This window comes from Alligator mississippiensis, chromosome 11 (genome assembly GCF_030867095.1).
Source record: "Alligator mississippiensis isolate rAllMis1 chromosome 11, rAllMis1, whole genome shotgun sequence".
NCBI classification, from domain to species: Eukaryota; Metazoa; Chordata; order Crocodylia; family Alligatoridae; genus Alligator; species Alligator mississippiensis.
The window spans coordinates 17007305-17026825 of NC_081834.1; the positions used below are offsets into that span (position 1 = coordinate 17007305).

At 42.6% G+C, this 19521-nt stretch overlaps 1 protein-coding gene across 4 annotated transcripts in view; it reads right to left on the reverse strand.

Annotated features, from left to right (window-relative positions):
* Positions 1-15745: 15745 nt before the first annotated feature.
* The window catches only part of EFL1 (elongation factor like GTPase 1), a 178374-nt gene continuing 174598 nt past the window's right edge, over positions 15746-19521 (reverse strand). For all 4 annotated transcript variants that reach the window (XM_019477647.2, XM_019477649.2, XM_059714627.1 and 1 more), the window contains one exon: positions 15746-16103. In XM_019477647.2, coding sequence (XP_019333192.2) covers positions 15915-16103 — 189 coding nt within the window. In that variant the 3' untranslated portion in view covers positions 15746-15914. The remainder of the gene's footprint in view (positions 16104-19521) is intronic.

Below are 19521 nucleotides of genomic sequence, written 5' to 3' on the forward strand. Positions count from 1 at the left end.
CCGCTATGATTAAGATGTCATAATCCTGCACACTGTCTTTGGTAGCCTTCATGCATCTCTCCAAAGTGCCATTTGCATTTGCCAGAAGGCTGCTTTCATCAGAACCAAATTCTTTTCATTTTTGGATGATCCTGGATTTCTTTTTACATTGTTACTTTCAGCCTCTCAACTTCATAAACTGAAAAATGTGCCTTTTTCACAGGTACCGAGCTCCTTTTTTGGGGGGGTAGGAAGAGGGGGCTTGAACTAATAATAGTTCTTATTAGTAAAGAGGTGGTATTAGCAGCAACAGTTGTGATGTTACCTTTTTATTCCTCATTTATGAGGAATAAAAATGACCTGAAATGTTCAAACAAATTTTAACTTGACTTTTATATTTGAAATACCAAGCTGAGCGAGTCATCACTTCCCTCTATCTCACAGAAAGTCCTTGGCAGGATCTTATGAGAACCTGGATAATGATATCACACAGGGATGCAACCTTAACAGTCTGTCTCCTTAACTGAATCAGGAAAGGATGCTGACTCAAGAATCAGTAGGAGAGGGAGAGCTTCAATCCTAGCCTCATGCTATATCCATTCTTCAGGTACCCTAGAAACCTTGCTATAGGCCTCCAACAAAGTCAGAGAAATGAGATTTTCCTGTCAAGCAACAAACGCAACGCTAGCAGTTTGAGTGCACTGTTTGTGGACTTTATGGAAATAAAAACTTTGGAAAAAAATCTTCAGTCCTTCATAAAGGATCAACAATAGGAAAAAAAGAAAGTGGTCCTAACTCCCCAGTTACCTGCACCAGCACAGATCAAAAGTAATGTCAAGGTAAAATCAGCGTGGGAAGGGAAACGAGACAAATATTTTCCTCCCTAGAGTTCAGTATTGAAGCTGCAGGTTTACTGCTGACCTCTTGCCCTTCAGTTTCAGATCATTCAAACTTAAAATAATAATTACAGATGTAAGTGTCTGAACAGAAGAAAATAAGTGCCACATTTTTTCTATTTGTAAAATAAGTGTTACCACATAATGCCACAAGCTTTTCATCTTAAAAGTCAGATGAAAATTTTGCAGGATGCATTTCCAGTTGGCTAAACACAGTGACTATTCTACAAAGCGAGTATACATTTTAAAAAAATCTGCTAGCACTAAAGACAAGTGTTTAAAATTATAAGTCATCCCTCCAAAGCCATAAGTATTTTTAAAAATAATACACTTGACAGTCCTTTTGTTTGCCCTCTTGTTTTTCAGCCATTAGGGCACACAGATTGTGTTTTCTGGCTTTTCTCTGATACAAGCAGGACTAAAAACTATCTTTTTTTGAATGAAAACTCAGATTTTGAAGAAATCACATGATTCAAAGATCTTCAGCTTTAAGAAAAAAAACATGAACTTAGCAGGGCTCATGATCAAATTAAAGCTGGCAGCAATTAAATTTCTTTCCTTTATGCCAAGTAGTGTGCTGCTTATAACAGCATTCATAATCAATGTGCAGTACTGCTGCTCTCAGAAAAGGATGTGTTATTAAGGGAAATGGCACAGCTAGCTAAATCAAAAGATACCTTTGTTCTTATATTATGTTAAGCCTTTTGCATCTTCAGTTTAAAGGACAGATATTCATCTGATGTAAATCAGTATGGCTCCATGCAAGTCACTGAAGCTACACCAATTTCTTCCAGCCCTAAAAATCAATCTTTATGTATAAAAGTCACATTTATACTACACTTCCACGTAGTCACCTACAGGAATGAAGTGTGTTACAAAAAGGATACCTTTCTTAAAGAAAAGAAAACAGAAACCAACTTGCCATGCTCATACTATTATCATGCTCAATCATGTGGCTGTATGGAAATACATACTGCAGTTGTTGAAGAGGTAAGCCTGATCTGTGTAGCAATCCTGGTGCTATCAATTGCTGCTTTGGTATATTTTCTCTTTCCTATGTAGATTAAAGTTGGTGTCCAATTCCTGTTGAATTTCAGCAGGTTTCTGACACCAAGCTTCTAGGTTCCTTTGAAAAGCCCAGCCTAAGGCAACTACATTTTCCATTTATGAATCTGTAGAATATTATAGATTGGATAATCTCCTGCTATGAAAGTAAGCACATGTAATGCAAAACCTAAACTGTTCAAGTTCAGACACTGCAAATATAAATAGAAGATCTGTTTGAACGGATCACCCAACTACTTGACCTTTCAAACATGTTTAAAATATGCAGCTGTTTCCTAGCTCTTTCATAATCAGTTGTGATGAGCTGCATGGCTTTATTTTGCCTTGGCCAGAAAAATCTTTCACCTGAAGGCTTCAGAGCAGAGGCCAGGTCTACTCCATTACAGTGGCTCCTGCCAGCTCTCTCATCTATCTATACAAGCTCACAACTGCCCTCTGCCAAATGTAATTTTAGTGCTGGGTTGCTGGCTTGGATGGAAGGAAGTAGAATCTCAAGCACAATTGTATCAGGGCATGCTCAAACACTGCAGTTACTGCATTTCCTTCCTTTGTAAGCCAGGTCTCCACTGGCCCAGAAAAGCAGAAGCCTCTCTATGTGCCCTAGCAGCATTCTTTTATGGATTTGAGAGCCCACCCTGCTCTCTCTGATGGAAATACCAATGAAAAACAACCAGAGGGGCTGGAAAACTATAAAGTGCCCCTCATGGAGCCTCCTGCACAGCAGTCTTACGAGGAGAAATCTGAGAAAACATCTCCCAACCTCGCAGAACTCAAACATCCCCGAGGTTTTCCAGATTGATGTAGCAGCCAAGCATCTTTCACCAATAGCTACTCTTCTTTAAGTCCCATTAGTCCCTAACCCTCAGGAGCAGAAATTTACAGAAACCAGGTTGGCGTTGGCTTTATGGAGAATGCTCGCAGGATTATCTGAAGCAGCTGCAAGTGATTTTAAACCTCGATGAAGAAAGTGGACTGAGCTACAGGGGATGGTCCTACAGAAAGTCTGTACGCCCCCTGCTCTTTCTACCACCACATGAACCAGAACCATGACCTCACAAAGCTTCATGATGGAGCATCTGTAAAATCTAGGCATGGAGGAGGAAAATGAGCTATAGACCCAATTGCATCCCTTCTTTCCCATAGTTAGGATGAGCTCCACCTAGAGAAAGCATGTCCTGAGTACAGGTAATTATATCTTGCCTCCTCAGTATCACAGACTGTGATAACCTTAGTTAGCTCAAACTCGGGTAGCATCATGATGTATTTTTTATAAAATATGTACATGATGCTATCCCCATTATATAATTAATTTACATAGTTAATATACAAAATCCTTGAATAAAGGCATCGTACAAGTGGGGTGTTTTGTTTTCCCATTGGACTTTCCCCCCAAAATATTTTAGATCTGTGCTTTTGTACCAGCCACAGACACATTACTCACCGGACTCTATATTCACAATGTGAGCATGATGGAAATAGACTAGACATTGTTTTAATACATAAAGGTTAATTTAGAATAACCTTTCTGAGCTTTCTATATTGCATGACAGCAACGTTACCAAGGAGAAGACATGGGTTCAGAGACAAGATCAGCTTTCAATCCCCAAACCAGTGATAGCTGCACTTGTCATGAACATACTGCACTTAGTCTCCAGGGGAAATGCAGCTCCAGCTGCCACTTAGGCAGCTCCTTCTGTCAGTCATCCCAGGAAGCAATGCTGGCTTTTTCTTCCAAAGAGTCATTCCTCTGACCTCTGGAAGGTAAGTGCTGCTGTGACAAGAGATGAAAGGCAGACACTAATTAGCTTAATAGTGTGGTCGGTAAGATGCCCACAGCTTATTGCAGCACTACATTACTAGTTGGTTCTGGATACATCTATCTAGATCAATGAATGAAATAAATCAGCCCTTGGATTAGGTGGCCTGTTCCGAGTCTCTGAACCACCTCTTCCCTAAGGATTATAAAAACAACAATCAAGTAAATACAGCAGAGGCAGCCAGAGCCATTACTCTATGATATTATTCATACCATGCAAACTCCTGATATGTGTTACATATCATAAACTGTTTCTAGACGAATGGTCTTATCTTTTCAATCTCTGAATCACCCAGCTCAGTTTTCTAAGAAAGTTCTCTGCTTTCCTACTCTGATCTACAAGCACCATTACATGATCTGTCCAGTCAAATTAATTTCCATTTATTAAGGATATTTGCAACAGAAAAGCCCATTTCAGACTGCACATTTTTTGCCTCTCTGCTGGCAAACTTCTTTACCAAAGAAGAGCTAAAATGTGGGATGAATGAGGCAGCAGCCTGACTCAACAATGCTTTGCTTTTAGATTTAGAAAAAAGAATGCAAACCCACAGAGCTTCACAAGCAACTCTTGCATCACACTAACACCCCTTAGGCTTGACTGGTTCCCCTCCACTGCCAGTCTCCTTTCAACTCCTTCTAGAGCTGGCATTGCACACTAGCTATTGCATATGATCCTCCTGAACTTAGGTACAGAGTTGCTGAATACATACAGCTTCTCATAGCTAGTTACATGTGCTACTAAGCACCACTACAACACACAGTAATAATTTTGTAATATCCCATTTTTTAAGGGGCTGCCTGTTGACTATTTATGCATTGCCATCTGAAAATTAAGGCACTGAGATTCTCCCTGAAAAGCTTCCTTCTACAAGCTAGAACTCAGAGAATAAAATATTCCCATGACAGCGCAACTGAGAAGAGACCAGTATACAAAACCAGTACAGAACAGAAGAACAAGAGAAAGCAACAAGCCCATGAAGTCCTGTCACTCATTGTGAGGCTTTCCACTACAGCAACTACATTCCAGGGCAGCAGTTTACATAGGGCTAAATCATGTGGAGAAGCAGCGAAACATGAGTGATTCATTACCTGATTTAATTTATTACAGTGCAAAGGACCTTATGAAAAATCCTGGAAGAGCTCTCCACAGATGGGGAAAAACAGGCACTGAAGTGGTGATGATGATCAATTTGCCTTCCATTTGTAACTCTGCTTGAAGAGAAGCATATTTTAGCTGTGCTTTGTGGCCATCTCACAAAAAGCAGCATAATGTCACTGAGTATTAGACTGAAGAGGGAGGGGGATACAGGAAACTCAGGGCTTAAAAAAATCCATAGAGCCTTTTGAAAAAGTCTGTTTCTGCTGCCTGTGCAGATTATTATTTATTGGTAAACTTGTACACTGGCAGCTTTTCTGGGAAAGAAATATATCTAGAAATCTCATGGTAGAATGGTGAGGTGTCCCTCACCATTCATAAGAGTGGCCCTCACTTTCATAAGAGTGAAGGAGAAGCCTTTTATATGACCAAACATGCCATAGGAAATCACGATTGCATTTTGCTTAATTTTGTTCAAAACTTTAGTTCAAAATTCAGTTTCAGCAACTCTTACAAAAAGCCCTGCAAAGAGATAGACAAAGGTTAGGGGTCAGCTCCCAGGAGAAATGGGGGGGGGGGGAAAGGCTAAAGCAACAATCAAGCCAACCCGCCCTCCCTGCCAACCCCTGCCCCCCCCCCAAACAACAACCAAAAAAACCCCCCAACCCCTTCTGTAGAAAAACAGCATCTGGCAAAACAGCAAACTCCCTGCCAAACAGCCCAAACCACACCATTTCATGGCATCTATTTTTTCCTTCTGTTAGTCATGCTTTGCAAGAGTTTTATAATCATACTGTAACAGAGCAATGCCTCCAAATTTGCTTTCTCAATGGCAGTAACATTCCAATCAATGCAAATTTACCCATTTATTAATAAAAACTATTTTAATCAAAATAGATTTTTGTCCCAGTAAATGCAAGCCAACACAGGACATAAATAAAAGCAAATATTCACAATATACTGTAGATGCTGTAAAACCGGCTGGCAGAACTGAACTACGTCAAATGGATTTAGACCACAACTCAAAAAAGCATCTTAATCAATACAGCTCTTAGATACATGCTTAATTACCATTGAAGTCAAGTGGGCTTAAGCACACGCTTAAAATTAGACACAAATTTAAGTGCTTTCCTGAATTAGGACTATAATGACTGAAAATCAGGTATAATAGGAAATTTATGAAGCCAGACAGAAGCCCAGTGTATTGAAGGAGTTAAAGCATTAAAGTGGTAAAGAAAAAAAAAACAAGAAACACTTGTACATCTGATCATTTTTACATGTATTTATGCGGGCTTTAAAATGAGTAACATTCCTGTTCTTTCTCCTTCCTAAACTCCGGTGAAGCCAGCTCTCCAGAAAACATTTAGTAAGTCTGAGTTAGGGCCATCTAACTGGCTTCAACTATTCATAAAGTTATCTTCCTGCTTGGCAACACCTGTCGACATATATTTATTTACACCGTCACTCACAGAGCTGACATCTGATATGTGAATCCCAAAGCATTGGATTGTGAGATCAAATTAAAGTTGGTGCAGCCTCAAAGTACTTTACACTTTCTGAATATTTGAATAGTCTCAAATTTTTATTGGCTATAGAAAAAAAGTATTTCATATGAAAATAAAAATGGTGACCTATCCAAGCTTTACTAAAATGCATCCTCAGTGAAGGAGCATCCTTTTCCTCCAAATTAATTCTACAGCCAATGAAAAGAGATATAGAGACACATGTAAATTGATGTTCTGAACCATAGAAACATTTTGGCAACTTTGAATATAATGGTAAAGTTGAGAGCAAAATTCCAATTTCAAGCAATGACAGCACTCGTAACCCCTGAAAAAGTTATTATATAAAACTTGATCTTCAGTCACCCATTTCAGAGATTTTCCTTCCCATGGGTTTTACATCTCAAAGGGAATAACAGTTGATTGAGCTGTCTTGTAAGATCCTGCAAGAATGTGTTCAATCGTAGGAAATGAATAAATACTAACACTTTATACTTCTGTAAGCACTTTCCATGAAAGAATCTCTAAGCATTTACAAAGCATTGAAGTTCTCTCTCGCCACCCCCTCAGCTAGCTAAGGGTATTAGATCACACCCATGTTTTTTCATCCTTATTTTACAGATGGGACAACAGAGGTAAAGAGAGTTCAAGTTATTTGCCCTGTGCCAGGCAATTAATTTGGAGACTGGCATCTGAAGTCTCAGCTCCCAATCACAAGGCCTATTTTGTTAATGGTAAGGGTGGGGTGGGGGTGAACTGGTACGAACAAATGTCAGAACCAATCTGCATCTGAGCCAGATCTTAAACCAAGCACAAAAAAATGGCTCTAGAAAAATGTCAGTTCATTTGCATCTTCTCCCTGGTATATCCCTGTGCTTCCACTCTCATTTCCAAAGAAAACCAGTAAGGGGCCCCAGAGAGGCTCTCAAAATCTTTTAGCTCAGGGAAAATTGCCAACGAGGGCATCTACTGAAAAAGCCTGGAGGGTTTAGCCTGAAAGGAGCATTGCCTACTGGCCGACGTGCAAGCCCAAGAGATGCTATTCCAGATTCTGCCACCAAGCTGTTGTGCAAGACTTTGGGCAACTTCCCAAACTTATTTGCCTCAGTTTCTCCTCTAAAAATGAGACTTACCTGCCACAGAGGCTGTGTCCAGATGAGTGCAGCCATGTGGCATGCACGTTTATCTGTTCTCTGCGCTGCAAGGGAGCAGCATGGGGGCTTTTTTTGACCCCTGGATATCCAGGGATCAAAACAACCCATGCAAAAAAGGCGGAGTGGCACATGCAGGGGCAGTGTGCGCCGCTCAAAAGCAGAGCTGAGCCGTCTGGATCCATGCTCTCGCAGCTGGCCAGGCTCTGAGTGGCAGGCTCGCTGCTGCTGCAGCCAGAGGAAGCCCCCCAGGGCCCTAGGTAAGGCTCCTGGGGCCAGCCCATGATGTCCCCAGCTTCTCCTACCTCACCTGGGGCAACCTGCCATATGCCAGAGCGTGTGTGGCACAGGCGTTCCCCTGGGGACAACTAGAGGCAGCACAAGGTGTGCCACTGCTAGTTGTCCCCGGGGAAACAAACATCCATGCTCATCTGGACACGGCCAAAGAATATACGTGTGTGTGAATCTTAATTCATTGATTTTTGTAAAGAACTCTGAGGTTCTCTCGTGAAAGCAGCTAGTGTATCCGTAAGTGCAAACACAGCTGGTACATTTATCTCCTGTACAAACACACCCAAAAGAACAAACCAAAGCCTGAATTGCACACGTCCACTGCTGACATGAAGCATGAGCACTTGTACACGCCACAAAATTGGCCTTCAAAGCGGCTTAAATGCCCTTTTGCACCGTTTTAATGGCGTTGCTGTTTACACTCTCAGTGGCGTATTACGCTTTAAATGACTTTGGTACATAGCAAGACAAAACACCTGCGAGGTGTTCTAGTTTGCTATCTAACAAAGTGCAACAGCCGCAGAGGGAAGCACTGGGCCCCGTGCAGCTCAGGGGCTGTGCGACCTGGCGGCAGGCTGTGCAACCAGACGCCTGGGGAAAAAAGAAAAAAAAAAGCAGCGAGCCTTTTTTTTTCTTCTCTTTTCTCCCCCGAGCCTGCCTGCCTGAACTGTGCGGGGGCCTGGTGCTTCCCTCCGCGGCTGCAGTGCCCCCCGGGGCCACCCGGGCCAGGTGCCGCTGCCACGGAGGGAAGCACTGGCCCTCCCGCAGCTCAGGGACTGCTCTGCCCACCAGCAGCTCGCCCTCCTTCCTTCCCCCCCACTGTCAGAAAGGGAGGTAAGGATTAGACCCCCCACCCTTGTGAACATGCCACAGGGGTTTAGTTCAGTTTTTCTCCCTAAATCTAAGTGGTGTTTTTAAAAAAAGCACTGTTTCAATTTAGGGAAAACTAAACCAAATCAATTCCCCATAGCATGTACAAGCACCCGATGTTCCTCCTCACTTCCCTCAGGAGCCTGTAGGAGCAAGATGTGGCACACAAAGACACGATGCTCAATAAGACTGCAAGGACCTCGTTCAAAACTGCAATTCCAGCCTCAGGAGTCTCAACTAGTTCCACGGGGGTGGGTGAAACCCCCTGGTTTCCATGCAGCACACCTCCCCTTGCCTTAACATGGCAATGGGCAGGGACCAGGGCTTTCTTTTCATCCAGCTTCTTAAAGGTCTAACAAGGCAACAAGCAATATTACCCTTTTAATTTCTCTCCCCTGTGGATCAGGCCAACAAGCTGTCATGGGAGGTGAAAGAAATCTCACTGGCTAGTATGCCACCTACTCCAGCCCCTGGCACCAAGAGCCTTTTCCACATGCTTTATGAGCCAACTTGGATATTTTGGCAAGATGCCAAAGCACCTGAACTATGCTGTTCAATTCCATGCAAGTCTACTGCAGTTTCCTCTACACATTTCTCCACCATCCACAATCAGGAAGGGGCACATGGTCCCACCATATATTGTAGCAAATACAGAGGACATCTAACTTTATGGGTGCTTAATCAAGCCCCAGTTTGCAAAACTGAATTAACCTACATCCATTAACACTTGGAGACCATCTGGCAAAAGCCTGTATGAGACAAAAGGCTGCTGTCTGAAAAGTGGAAATGTTTTCTAAAGTAGGAAGGTAAGAGGAGGACCCTATAGAAAACAATGAGGGCCTGGTTGCTACTGGAAGGCCCTTCTTTCCACTGGGCAAATCAAACACTTATTTCTGTGTATTAATTTCATTAAACAAAACTGCTTGGCCTATGAGGTTTGCTTTTCAGTGAATAGTTTTCAGTTTGTGGAGATTTAGAATGGCAAAACTGTGGAAACTTGCTACATTATTGCATTATAACAGGCAGATCCTCATTTGCTGGGGGTCATAGCTCCACAGAGGGAAGAATTTAGACCCTCTGGCCCTGAGGAGTTAAAATGCACAGAAAACTTATAAAAGACAAGGCATATATGTAAAAAGTGGCTTGTGTTAGTTTTAATTGAGCATTTTGTTTAGGCAGCAAAGCTGGCAGTGGAAGAACAGATGATTTAATGGCTAGTGCTCCCAATTAAATCTTTCCATGGTTTGCTTCATCAGCAAGTTATTCATCATGCTTAGACAGTTTCCAAAATTATGTCATATTGTCATATGAATGTAGTGAAGCAGGGGAGACGGCTCCATGAAGTTGCTTTCAGGATAAAACAGAGAAACTTAGTTTGGGATTCATGTGGTGTAGGCAGCTAGATTCTCCTCCCACCAAGGAAAAGAGATGCTATATGCAGCTGCTAGCATTCCCCTGCTCACCCGTGCCCCCCACCCCCCTTCCCCGTTAGCTATGTTATCTCCCTTTAGTTTCTTATTTTAATAACTAGCAAATTGCAGGTCATGAATGACCGGGGGGGGGGGGGGGGGCAGGGACAGAGCGCTGCCACCCAGTGCCTCACCATGCCACTGCTTTGCCTCTGTGCACCCACCCGAGCATCCCCCCAACCCTATCCTGTGTGCCCCCCTATCCCCCCATGTCCTCCTACCCCCTGCATCAGGCTCTGTGGGTCCTCCCACCCCCAGCTGCTCCCAGTGCAGCCCCGTGGGCCCCCACCACTCCGTGCCGCCACCAGCTCCCAGGAACAGGAGGGAGGAAATTTTGCATGTGACACCCAGCAGCGTGCAACATCCCTCCCCTCTGCCTACCCTCCCCCCTGCTTCCCGCCGCCTCCCCCTCTCTGCTGGCTGTTGTCAGGGCCAGGCCGCAGCAGCAGCAGAGGGGGGGGAGGCGCAGCAGCAGCAGGGCGCTGCCACCAGAACCGCCCCCTTCCCCTCCCTCCCCTCTTCGCCCCTGCCTCCTCCTCCCTGCCAGCTGTTGTTGGGTGGGGGGGGGAGCGGTGCAGTAGGTCCCTCGTCCCCTCTGTCCGTAACACTCCAGGCCCGCAATTGGCTCTCAGTGTGCATGTGCAGATGGCCGAGAGTGTTATGGACAGACAGACAGATAAAAGCTTTTATTGCATCAGAACCTTAGATCCACTAAGTACCTGAGAAAGTTACTCAGCTTTATTTGTGCAGCACTCATTTGTAAGAACACAGTCTTTGCAGGCCTTTAAAATTTTCCTCGACTCCATACAGAATTTAATGCCATTTGAAGAAGTGTCATGGGAAAATAGGGGAATTACTGTTAATTTCTAAAATATACTTAAATCACCTTCCTGCTTATGCAAGTTTAATAGCTTAAAACCATGTTTCCCACATGAAGGTTTACAGAGGCAGGGAGACAAAAGGTAGTTACCGTTAGAGTTGACCCACTGGGCATTACTCCGGCTATGTCTCCTTAAGACACTGCTATGTGCTGCAGTGATGCAGACGGACCTAAGCCAGCCATCTGGGTTCCTGCTGACAGCATGGCTGCATAACTGGAGTTCAGCAAAGTCTAACTGCCCAACTGTACTTAGCTTCTAGGATACATTTTGCAGCCCACATACAGTTCCACGCTGTGGCAGCAGCACTGCTATCAGTACCCAAACTGACTAGTTTAAAGTGATCTCAGGTAGGTATGTACACACACTACAATCAGTGGGCCCTACTGTCAGGACCCCTGGGGATCACACTTGGGTCTTCTGGACTCATGGACTGCAGTGCCATTAAGCAGCCTAGACCCTCCCATGAAGTTCCCAGTGTGGGATCATGTGACCCAGGGTAATCAATGGGAACAACAAGGCCCTGATGGGAGGCCATAAAACCCTCCCATCACCCCTGGCAACAGTACTCCTGACATCCCTATTGTGGACCTCTGTGCCCGACTCTGGTACTTTGGCTCCTGTCTTAGACCTTCTAGCTCTAAGCCACAGCCGTGCTCCTCTCACCGCTGCACAAGGCAGCCCCACCTGGCTTCCCTGTGCCTTGTTTCCGTCTTACCACTGCCTCCATACCCCACTCCCCAACCTTGCCTGTGCCTGGCTTCTGTCTCCCATTTCCTGTTTCACCTTGACCTCAGACACTTCTGCCTACCTTATCCTGTGTGTTGGATTCTACAGCTTCTGCCCTCTAAGCCTAGTCTCAACCATGGGCTTGCTTGATCCCCTGGCACAAACAATTGGACTCAGACTGACACTCAGCATTGTGACCCTCAGCTTAGCTGCTGGACCTAAAGTATTACAGGCCCTTGGTTTCTGAGCCCTGATCCTTTCCCCCTACTGCATGACACCTACTGTGCTGAGACCCCTTCAGAAAACACATGCATTGTTTAGATTCACCTTCTTACAAGGCTAACACTTCATTTGCCTGAATAATTTAGCAATAAATCTTACAGTGAAAGATTATAATTTCTATAATGAAAGCAAACAGCTTGGGAAGGAAAAAGGGTTACTATTTAAGTAAAAGTTAAGCATTAAATCATTACACCGGAGAAACAAACAACAGTTTCCTTTACCTTCAGGAGCAAAGACTGTATAAATAACTTCTGCCTCCTTCTCATTACCTGCTACTCTCAGAGTATTTACACGGAAATGCCATGTAGGTACTACAGGAACAGTGTAAAGTAATACCATACTAAAGCAGTGGAGGTATTCTGGAAAGGAGGAGAAAAGCCCTAATGATGGTTATTTGAAACTGAACACATTGCATATAGTGCAGGAAAGGGGAACTGTAAGGCACTACAACATGTAGCTGGAGCCTAAACAATTTATCCCCCATCAACTATTAAACTGCAAAAGCCAGCTGTACCCGTCTGGCTTGTTCAGCCTTAAACTTTCCAGAGTGCCTAAACCTTGTTCTTGCTTTGGCTGCAGAGGTAAGCATCTGACAACAAATGAGCAGATACTTCCTGTACCATCACCCCATTCGACTTTCCCATTTGATTCAGCATGAATGTACGCTCATCAAAGAATTGTTTTTTCTCTTGGTTTTGTTCAGACTCGTTTTGGAGCTCTCCGAATGCCACACACATGCTTGCATCAGACAACAGAACTTGTTACAGATTGTCCAGGAGATCTGCCATCCCTGGACTGCAGACAACAGCCTCTCAGTTCCTATCACATTGTGTTGGAAATGTTTCCTGCTTTAGGAGGGAGAATGGCAAGAAGATGGCTGTGTAATTAACTCAGGGAGACCAGCTCCCTGGCCTAATCACTTTTGTTTCCTGATGAATGCGTGCTGGGGAGGGTGGAAGTTCACCTGGGTGATCAACACCCAGATTTACCTAGGCCAGGCATGAATTTCTCCACTGGAAAGCCACACCCATGTAAGTGCCTTAGCACTGGGCACTTTGAAAACTACCCAACACTGCAATGCATGCAGTTGTGCAAGTGGCAAAATGCACGTTGAGGTTGAGAAAATGGCAGCAGTGTACTTTTGAACTAGAACACAACAGAGGTGCTTTAGTTCAAAAGTGTGCTGCCATTTTCTGCACGCTGACGCACATTTTGCCACTTATACAACTGCATGCAGTGCAGCACAGTTTGCCTCAGCTCGCGTGTGGAGCAGACTCAATTAATCAACTGTGCTCAGAAGCAGCCGATCTCTGGCGCGTAGCGGGACAGAAAAGTATGTGTATAAATCCCGCTGTGGCTTACTGTTTTGAGATGCTGGGGTTCGTTCTTAGTTGAGCCATTTGTGAGAACACGCTGGCCTCTGGGGTGAGCTGCGGGTACAGCACTGGGAGATTTTTGGCACTCTTGTAATTTAGCCTGAACTGTCAGAAAAAAGGGCAAGTTCCAACTAGAGCTAACATAAACCCTGGCCTTTACCCACACTCGCAGCTGAGCTAGCCAGCCTAGACTTAAAGTACTTTCAAAACTGGGTCAGAGATTATTCTGTATCAAAGGACAGTGGACAGAATTCAGGGTAAAACCTGGCTAAGAGAACAGGTTAATTGTGCAGTGTAGACATACTTTTATTAAGCAAAGAAGATTTCTACATGCAACAATGTCACAGAATTATAACTTGAGTTTGAAGGTGAAGTAGAAATTCATCTGATAGACAAAGGGTGATTAACCCACAGCCCACAGGCTAAATCCAGCCTCCGGGGCTCCCCAGGGGTCTAAAAACTTGGCAGCAGGGGAGCCACTCCCTACTGCCAAATTTCCAGGCCTGTGGGGAGCTCCACACACCAGATAACTTGGTCCTGCACACTATATCATGCCAGTGCACAGGGCTGGTTCCCAGCACATGGCTAGATATGGCCTGGCCCTGCACCACTCATCTGGCTCACGGGGCCAAAAGGTTGGGTGCCACTGTTATAGATGAACTGAATCAGAGATGCATAATCTTTCCAGATCAAAAGCTCACTTCATCAGATGCTATGCTTCTGAACAGTGGTAGGAACTTTTAGACGTTAAATTGAGGCAGCCTCTGAATCCACCAGTGTTGAAATTTCACCTGCAAAAGAGCTGAATCCAAATCCAGATAAACCAAATACCAATGAATTTGGTGGCAAACACAACAGTTGTTCAGGAAACATTCAAGTCATATATTAGATGGAGCTAGCTCGTTATTGTGTGTTGCTACTCAGCCTAGCACAGTAGGGCCTGCTCCCATGATTCAGGGCCCAGCCCACTAGCTCAATCCAAATATATAAATAATTATTAATAATCACAATAGAAAGCAGGGCAGGGTGGATAGCACCTTATAAAGTTAATCTATAAGGTCCCCACTGTCCAAGGTTCTGCCTAACTTCAGACAAACATATACATGAATACGATGTTGTAGGTGTGAATGTTTGCAGAATGACTGTATAAATATCAGCATGTATAAGAACAACTATCTATATTCATGAGCCAACTAGAATATCGACTTATCGAACAATTCCTATTCTTCTTTCTCTTATTTAAAAAGTTTAATTAATCCACTCCTGGAGTGGAAAAATGCCACATAATAGAGAGGAGCACTCAACACCAGAAGTGGCGTAAAATTGGGAGTTCATGAGCACCTCATGCACTACAATTTTTTTTTTGCTGTGCAAGTGACAATGGCAAATACCTGTAGGCAAAGAACAGGGTCCGTGGCAGACACTGCATTTAAGTAGTAACCTAACCACACATTAATACATTAATGATGCAAGAAAACAAGGAATAAGCCACAAAGTTATTACACAAAGTATGTAATAACTTTGTGGCTGCTTCCCATTAAGCCTTAAATTTCACATGTGGCCAGACATCAGCTGATTGGGGATGCCAGCCTCAGGAGAACAGGGGAGCCCTGGACCCCAATGCACTCTTGAGGCTGGAAGTACAAATCACCTGTGCTCAGCCTCCAGAGTGTAGCAGAGTCCTTGGCTGTGCCCTGGAGGCTGGAAGCCTCAGCTGATCAGGACTCCCAGCCTCAGGAGTGCATTGGAGTCAAGGACTCTGGGTATGCTTCCCAAGTCGGGAGTAGCAGTCAGCTGACTGGCAGTCCCAGCCTCGTGGATGCACCAGGCCCCTTGACTCTGATATGCTCCCGAGGCTGGGAGTGCTAATCAGCTGACTGGCTTGCCACTTGCTGGTGCAGAGGCGTCTGGGATCATGACGTTGGGCTCCCTCTACACCATCAGTATGGAGCAATTTGGATCCGATGCTCTGCCCAATCCCATAATCACACCACCTGCCATCCAGGTGCAGCATAGGAGGAGGTGCAATTGTTGGGATGGAGCATCAGATCCTATCACACCTTTAAATGAACTCCTGCCAGGGGCCTGTGTTACAGATATGAGGGACAGTTTGCAAAAGAGTAAGAACAGAATGACTAGCATTGTGTAGTTTATTTGCAATGGACAGTTCACCCACTTCTAGTGGTGACTGCCTTCATTAAACCAGAAAGAAGAGTTCAGTGAAGCATTTTATGATCCTGTGGACAGCAAGAGGAGAGGAGGAGGGTCTTAAAAATGGAAAGTAATTCTAGTTAATTTCTTGTTATATCTTATTTAAATAAATGATGCAGACTGAAGCCTCTGTATAAAAGGTTGGAAAGGCTCAAGTTTATTAAAACTGAAGCCGCAGACAAATTACAGCATGTAAGAAGACTTGTGTAAAAGGGCAAGTCCGAGATGACATTTATAATCTGCTGTATAGAAAATCATCCACCCACACTTTGCTGGGTTATTGTAGGACCGAAAGCAGAAGCATTACTTATTTCTACTGAGAGTTCTTTGCTTCTCAGCATGCTCCACAATTTTCTCATCTACATAAAGTCCCTTCCGCTTTCTCACTGCATTCATGTACTTGCGGGCCTGGTTCTCAGAATCTGCCTTCTCCCCAAAGTGCAAATATTCCTCCTCCGTGGTTGGGACCCAGAACGGATCACTTGGAATGATCTGGAAAAAGAGAAAATCATAAAAAGTGCTGCATAAATTAAAGAAAGTAAAGCAGAGAATCCCAGGTGATTTCTTAAGACATCAGAAGTTTGGAAACATAAAATAGACTGAGCTTCCTGTGGCCTACAATAAGCTTTTCCAGCAAAATGCAACAGCCAGTCAAACTCCCTCACCACGTTCGATCAGTGCATGATGCAGCTTGTAACTCAGTTACATGCATTTGTTTTTGGATTTTACAAACATATTTTTCTGATTTTAGTGCATGACAGTTGTATTAAATTAAAAAAAAAAAACAACATTTGGCTAAGTTTTCACAAAGGCACTTCTCATTTAGAATGCTATTGGTGGTGTCCTTGCCTATGGCTTTGCTGGCATTACATTGCAATGAATTTATGCTTTATTTCCTCAACCCCTGTGCAAAACCTTAGTAAGCCAGGAAAAATTCCTTCCAATGCCTAAGAAGGGATGAAATCCTGATTCCTAGGCTTAAAGCTTGCCAGGAGCCTAGGGTGACATGATCTGTGGATTATGTGAACCTTCCACTACAGGTTTTAGTAAGGTCATGGACAAAAGAGACATGTATTTTACCTCAAGCCTTGCCCCAAAGCACATCTTTACAGAGTGGCATGAGGGTATATGGCCTTTTTGAAGTCTTTCACATTTCATTCTGGGCTGTGAAACCATAGTACTTCTACTGCCTCCTGACAGGTAGAAGAGAGCTTTTGCCATCTATTATAAGTAGTATTCACATGAATCCTAGGCTAAACTACACACATTTTAATTAATTCAATGGTGGGCTACTATGATTAGTCAGGCTAGGGACAGACATTACACAAGCTGGTTTAGAGTGATCAAAAACTGCTTTAAGCCTGTAACATAACAGACATTCAGTGCACATAAACCAGTTTCAAAATAGTCAAAAGCAGTTTGAGATAAACCTGGTTGAATGTAGTATCAAACTGAACTGATTTGGCTCAAACCAGTTTATGCAATGTCTGCCCAGACCCCTTCCTGGTTTAAGTTAAACCAGAGTCCCCCAGCATCTGGGCATGCTTTCTGGGCAGAGCTGTCCCTCCCCTCTGCTCCTCAGTCAGAGCAGGGACAGGCACGGGTGGGGGTCTGGCCAGAGAGGCCCAGACAAACATCCACAATCTAAGAATATTAATACAAAATACAGTTAAAGCAATATAATTAATTTGAAAGAGAAATATCCTGACAAATTAGCATTCTTGGAAGAGAATGCAAGGGATGGAATGTGATCCCTCAAAGAAGAAAAATGGCTGGCTCCAATAAACTACTTTTCTTAAACTACTAAAATATATACAGGAGGAAATAGAGAAAGCTTGCCCCCACACACTGAAGTAATCTTGATAGTAAATGTCATCCTAGCTGGTGATAAGGTGTAGCATAACTAATGCTACCTGTAAAACATACCTGTTTCCAAGTCTATACAAATGCCTGAAAGCGTACTAGAATAAAGCCTACTGTTACCTGCATCATTTCTGTTTACAGTGCAAATTTTAACTGTGAAGTGTGACCTACAATGGCAGCTAAGTATGGACATAAGATCTTGCAATAAGTAACATAATATTTTCAACAAGATAATGATAAATTATTTTGATAATTCCTGAATGAACAGTTCAGTTAATAAGAAAGAGAATATGAGAGGGGGAGAAAGAAGAGAAAATGTGTGCATGCATACATTTGAAATTCTTAAAAAGCAGATGCTTAGTGTCATTCAAGGTCAAATATATAAAAGTACCACTCAGAAAAGTGAAAAACAATTTTGAATAAAGTGCTATTAGTGACTGAGACTATGAAACTGTATATTGAATTAATATGGAATAATGAGTAACTCCAACAACAGTTAGTGACTTTCATACCACATTAAGAAGTAATAAATGTGTATGCAAATGTTTTAAGAAATAAATGTAAGAATTCATCTGAGAGTTAGACTTGCATGGTAAACTCTCTCATAGGTACTGGGAATTCATCTTAAATTATTAAGAGTGTTCTGGGCTCACATAAAATGTGTGTGTAATCAAATCTGGTAAATGGTCCTTGGTGAATTGATGTTTGGGTAATTAACTAAAATTGTACAGGGCTATAACCCTGAGATACAACTTTTCTGTTCCATTAGTAGACCATTATCTATAAAGGAGTCTAGAAGTCACTAGAATTAATAACTCATTAAGAAAATCAGAGTTAAAACTAACAAGGTCACCTTCTAAGAACATTGAATATGAATAATCTTAAATGATAATTTTGGGCTTTTATGTCAATTCAGGCTATGTTGATAATTTTCAAAAACAGGTTTAATCTTAAATAATCAGATATTTTTAATTGCTCTAGGTAATCAATATGCTTAGTAAAAGGAAAGATAAGTTTTTTAACATGAAAAACCCTGAAAATTCATGGAAAGGGCAATATCACCAAAATACCAATTGTTCAATATTAATGCTTTCACAGTAATCAAAGACAGCTTATCATTGTTTTAAATGAGTTTTCCAGGCCCAATAAGGGTAGAGCTATCATAACAGCCAAAGACAAGGAGAGAACAGAAAATTCCCACGAGAGTAGCAAAAAGAATTGTAGGCAGTTTTACTCCCAAAACGGATGGTCTAAAAGAATGTGTTGGATGCACACACACGTGTGTTGGAGGGAGAAGTTTTACTATATTTATTATACCTGGCCATGCATTTAATTGCTATATATTTTAAGACAAGAAGAGCCATTGAAAACTAAACTGAACACAAACCAAACTAGAAAGATACAATTTTAAACTGGCAAACGCTAAAAAAATGTAACTCCAAATAATCACAGTTTGTAAGGCATTAATATCCTATGTTTGAGAGCACACATTTTTGCAGATATATCTTTTTATAATATTAAAGCTTTATGTTTGTCAAACGTAAGAAACAACACTAGGGGTAGGAGTTCGGAAGGAGGAATTTGGAAATAAACTTAAGTTGGAGATGGCTATTCTTGACAGGGTAATTTCGAAGTGCAACATGGGCTCTCCTTTTCAAAGCAAAGTGCTGACTACTTTAACCCTGAACAAGCTTTACATGCCTGATGTTAAGCATGTGTGGAGTCCTAGAGAAGTAAATGGGACTGTTTATATGCTTAAAGCTAAACTTAAAGACCCATAAAGGTTGGGAACTCAATATGCCTAAGGTAGTCTGATATATTGTATGAAAGGTTACCTTTCCAAATAACATTAGTGGTTTTTTTGGTAAATATAAAATTTGGAATTAATTGACCACATAAGTATCTGCCTCTGGCAATAGCAAGCACATCCATTTAACCCAAGCTGATAAACTCAGGATGCAGAGCCATTCAGATATTTTAAGCAGGAATTTCATTCTTATAACCTATAGTTACAATACAAATATGATCTCTTGGTTGTTTTAGTCAT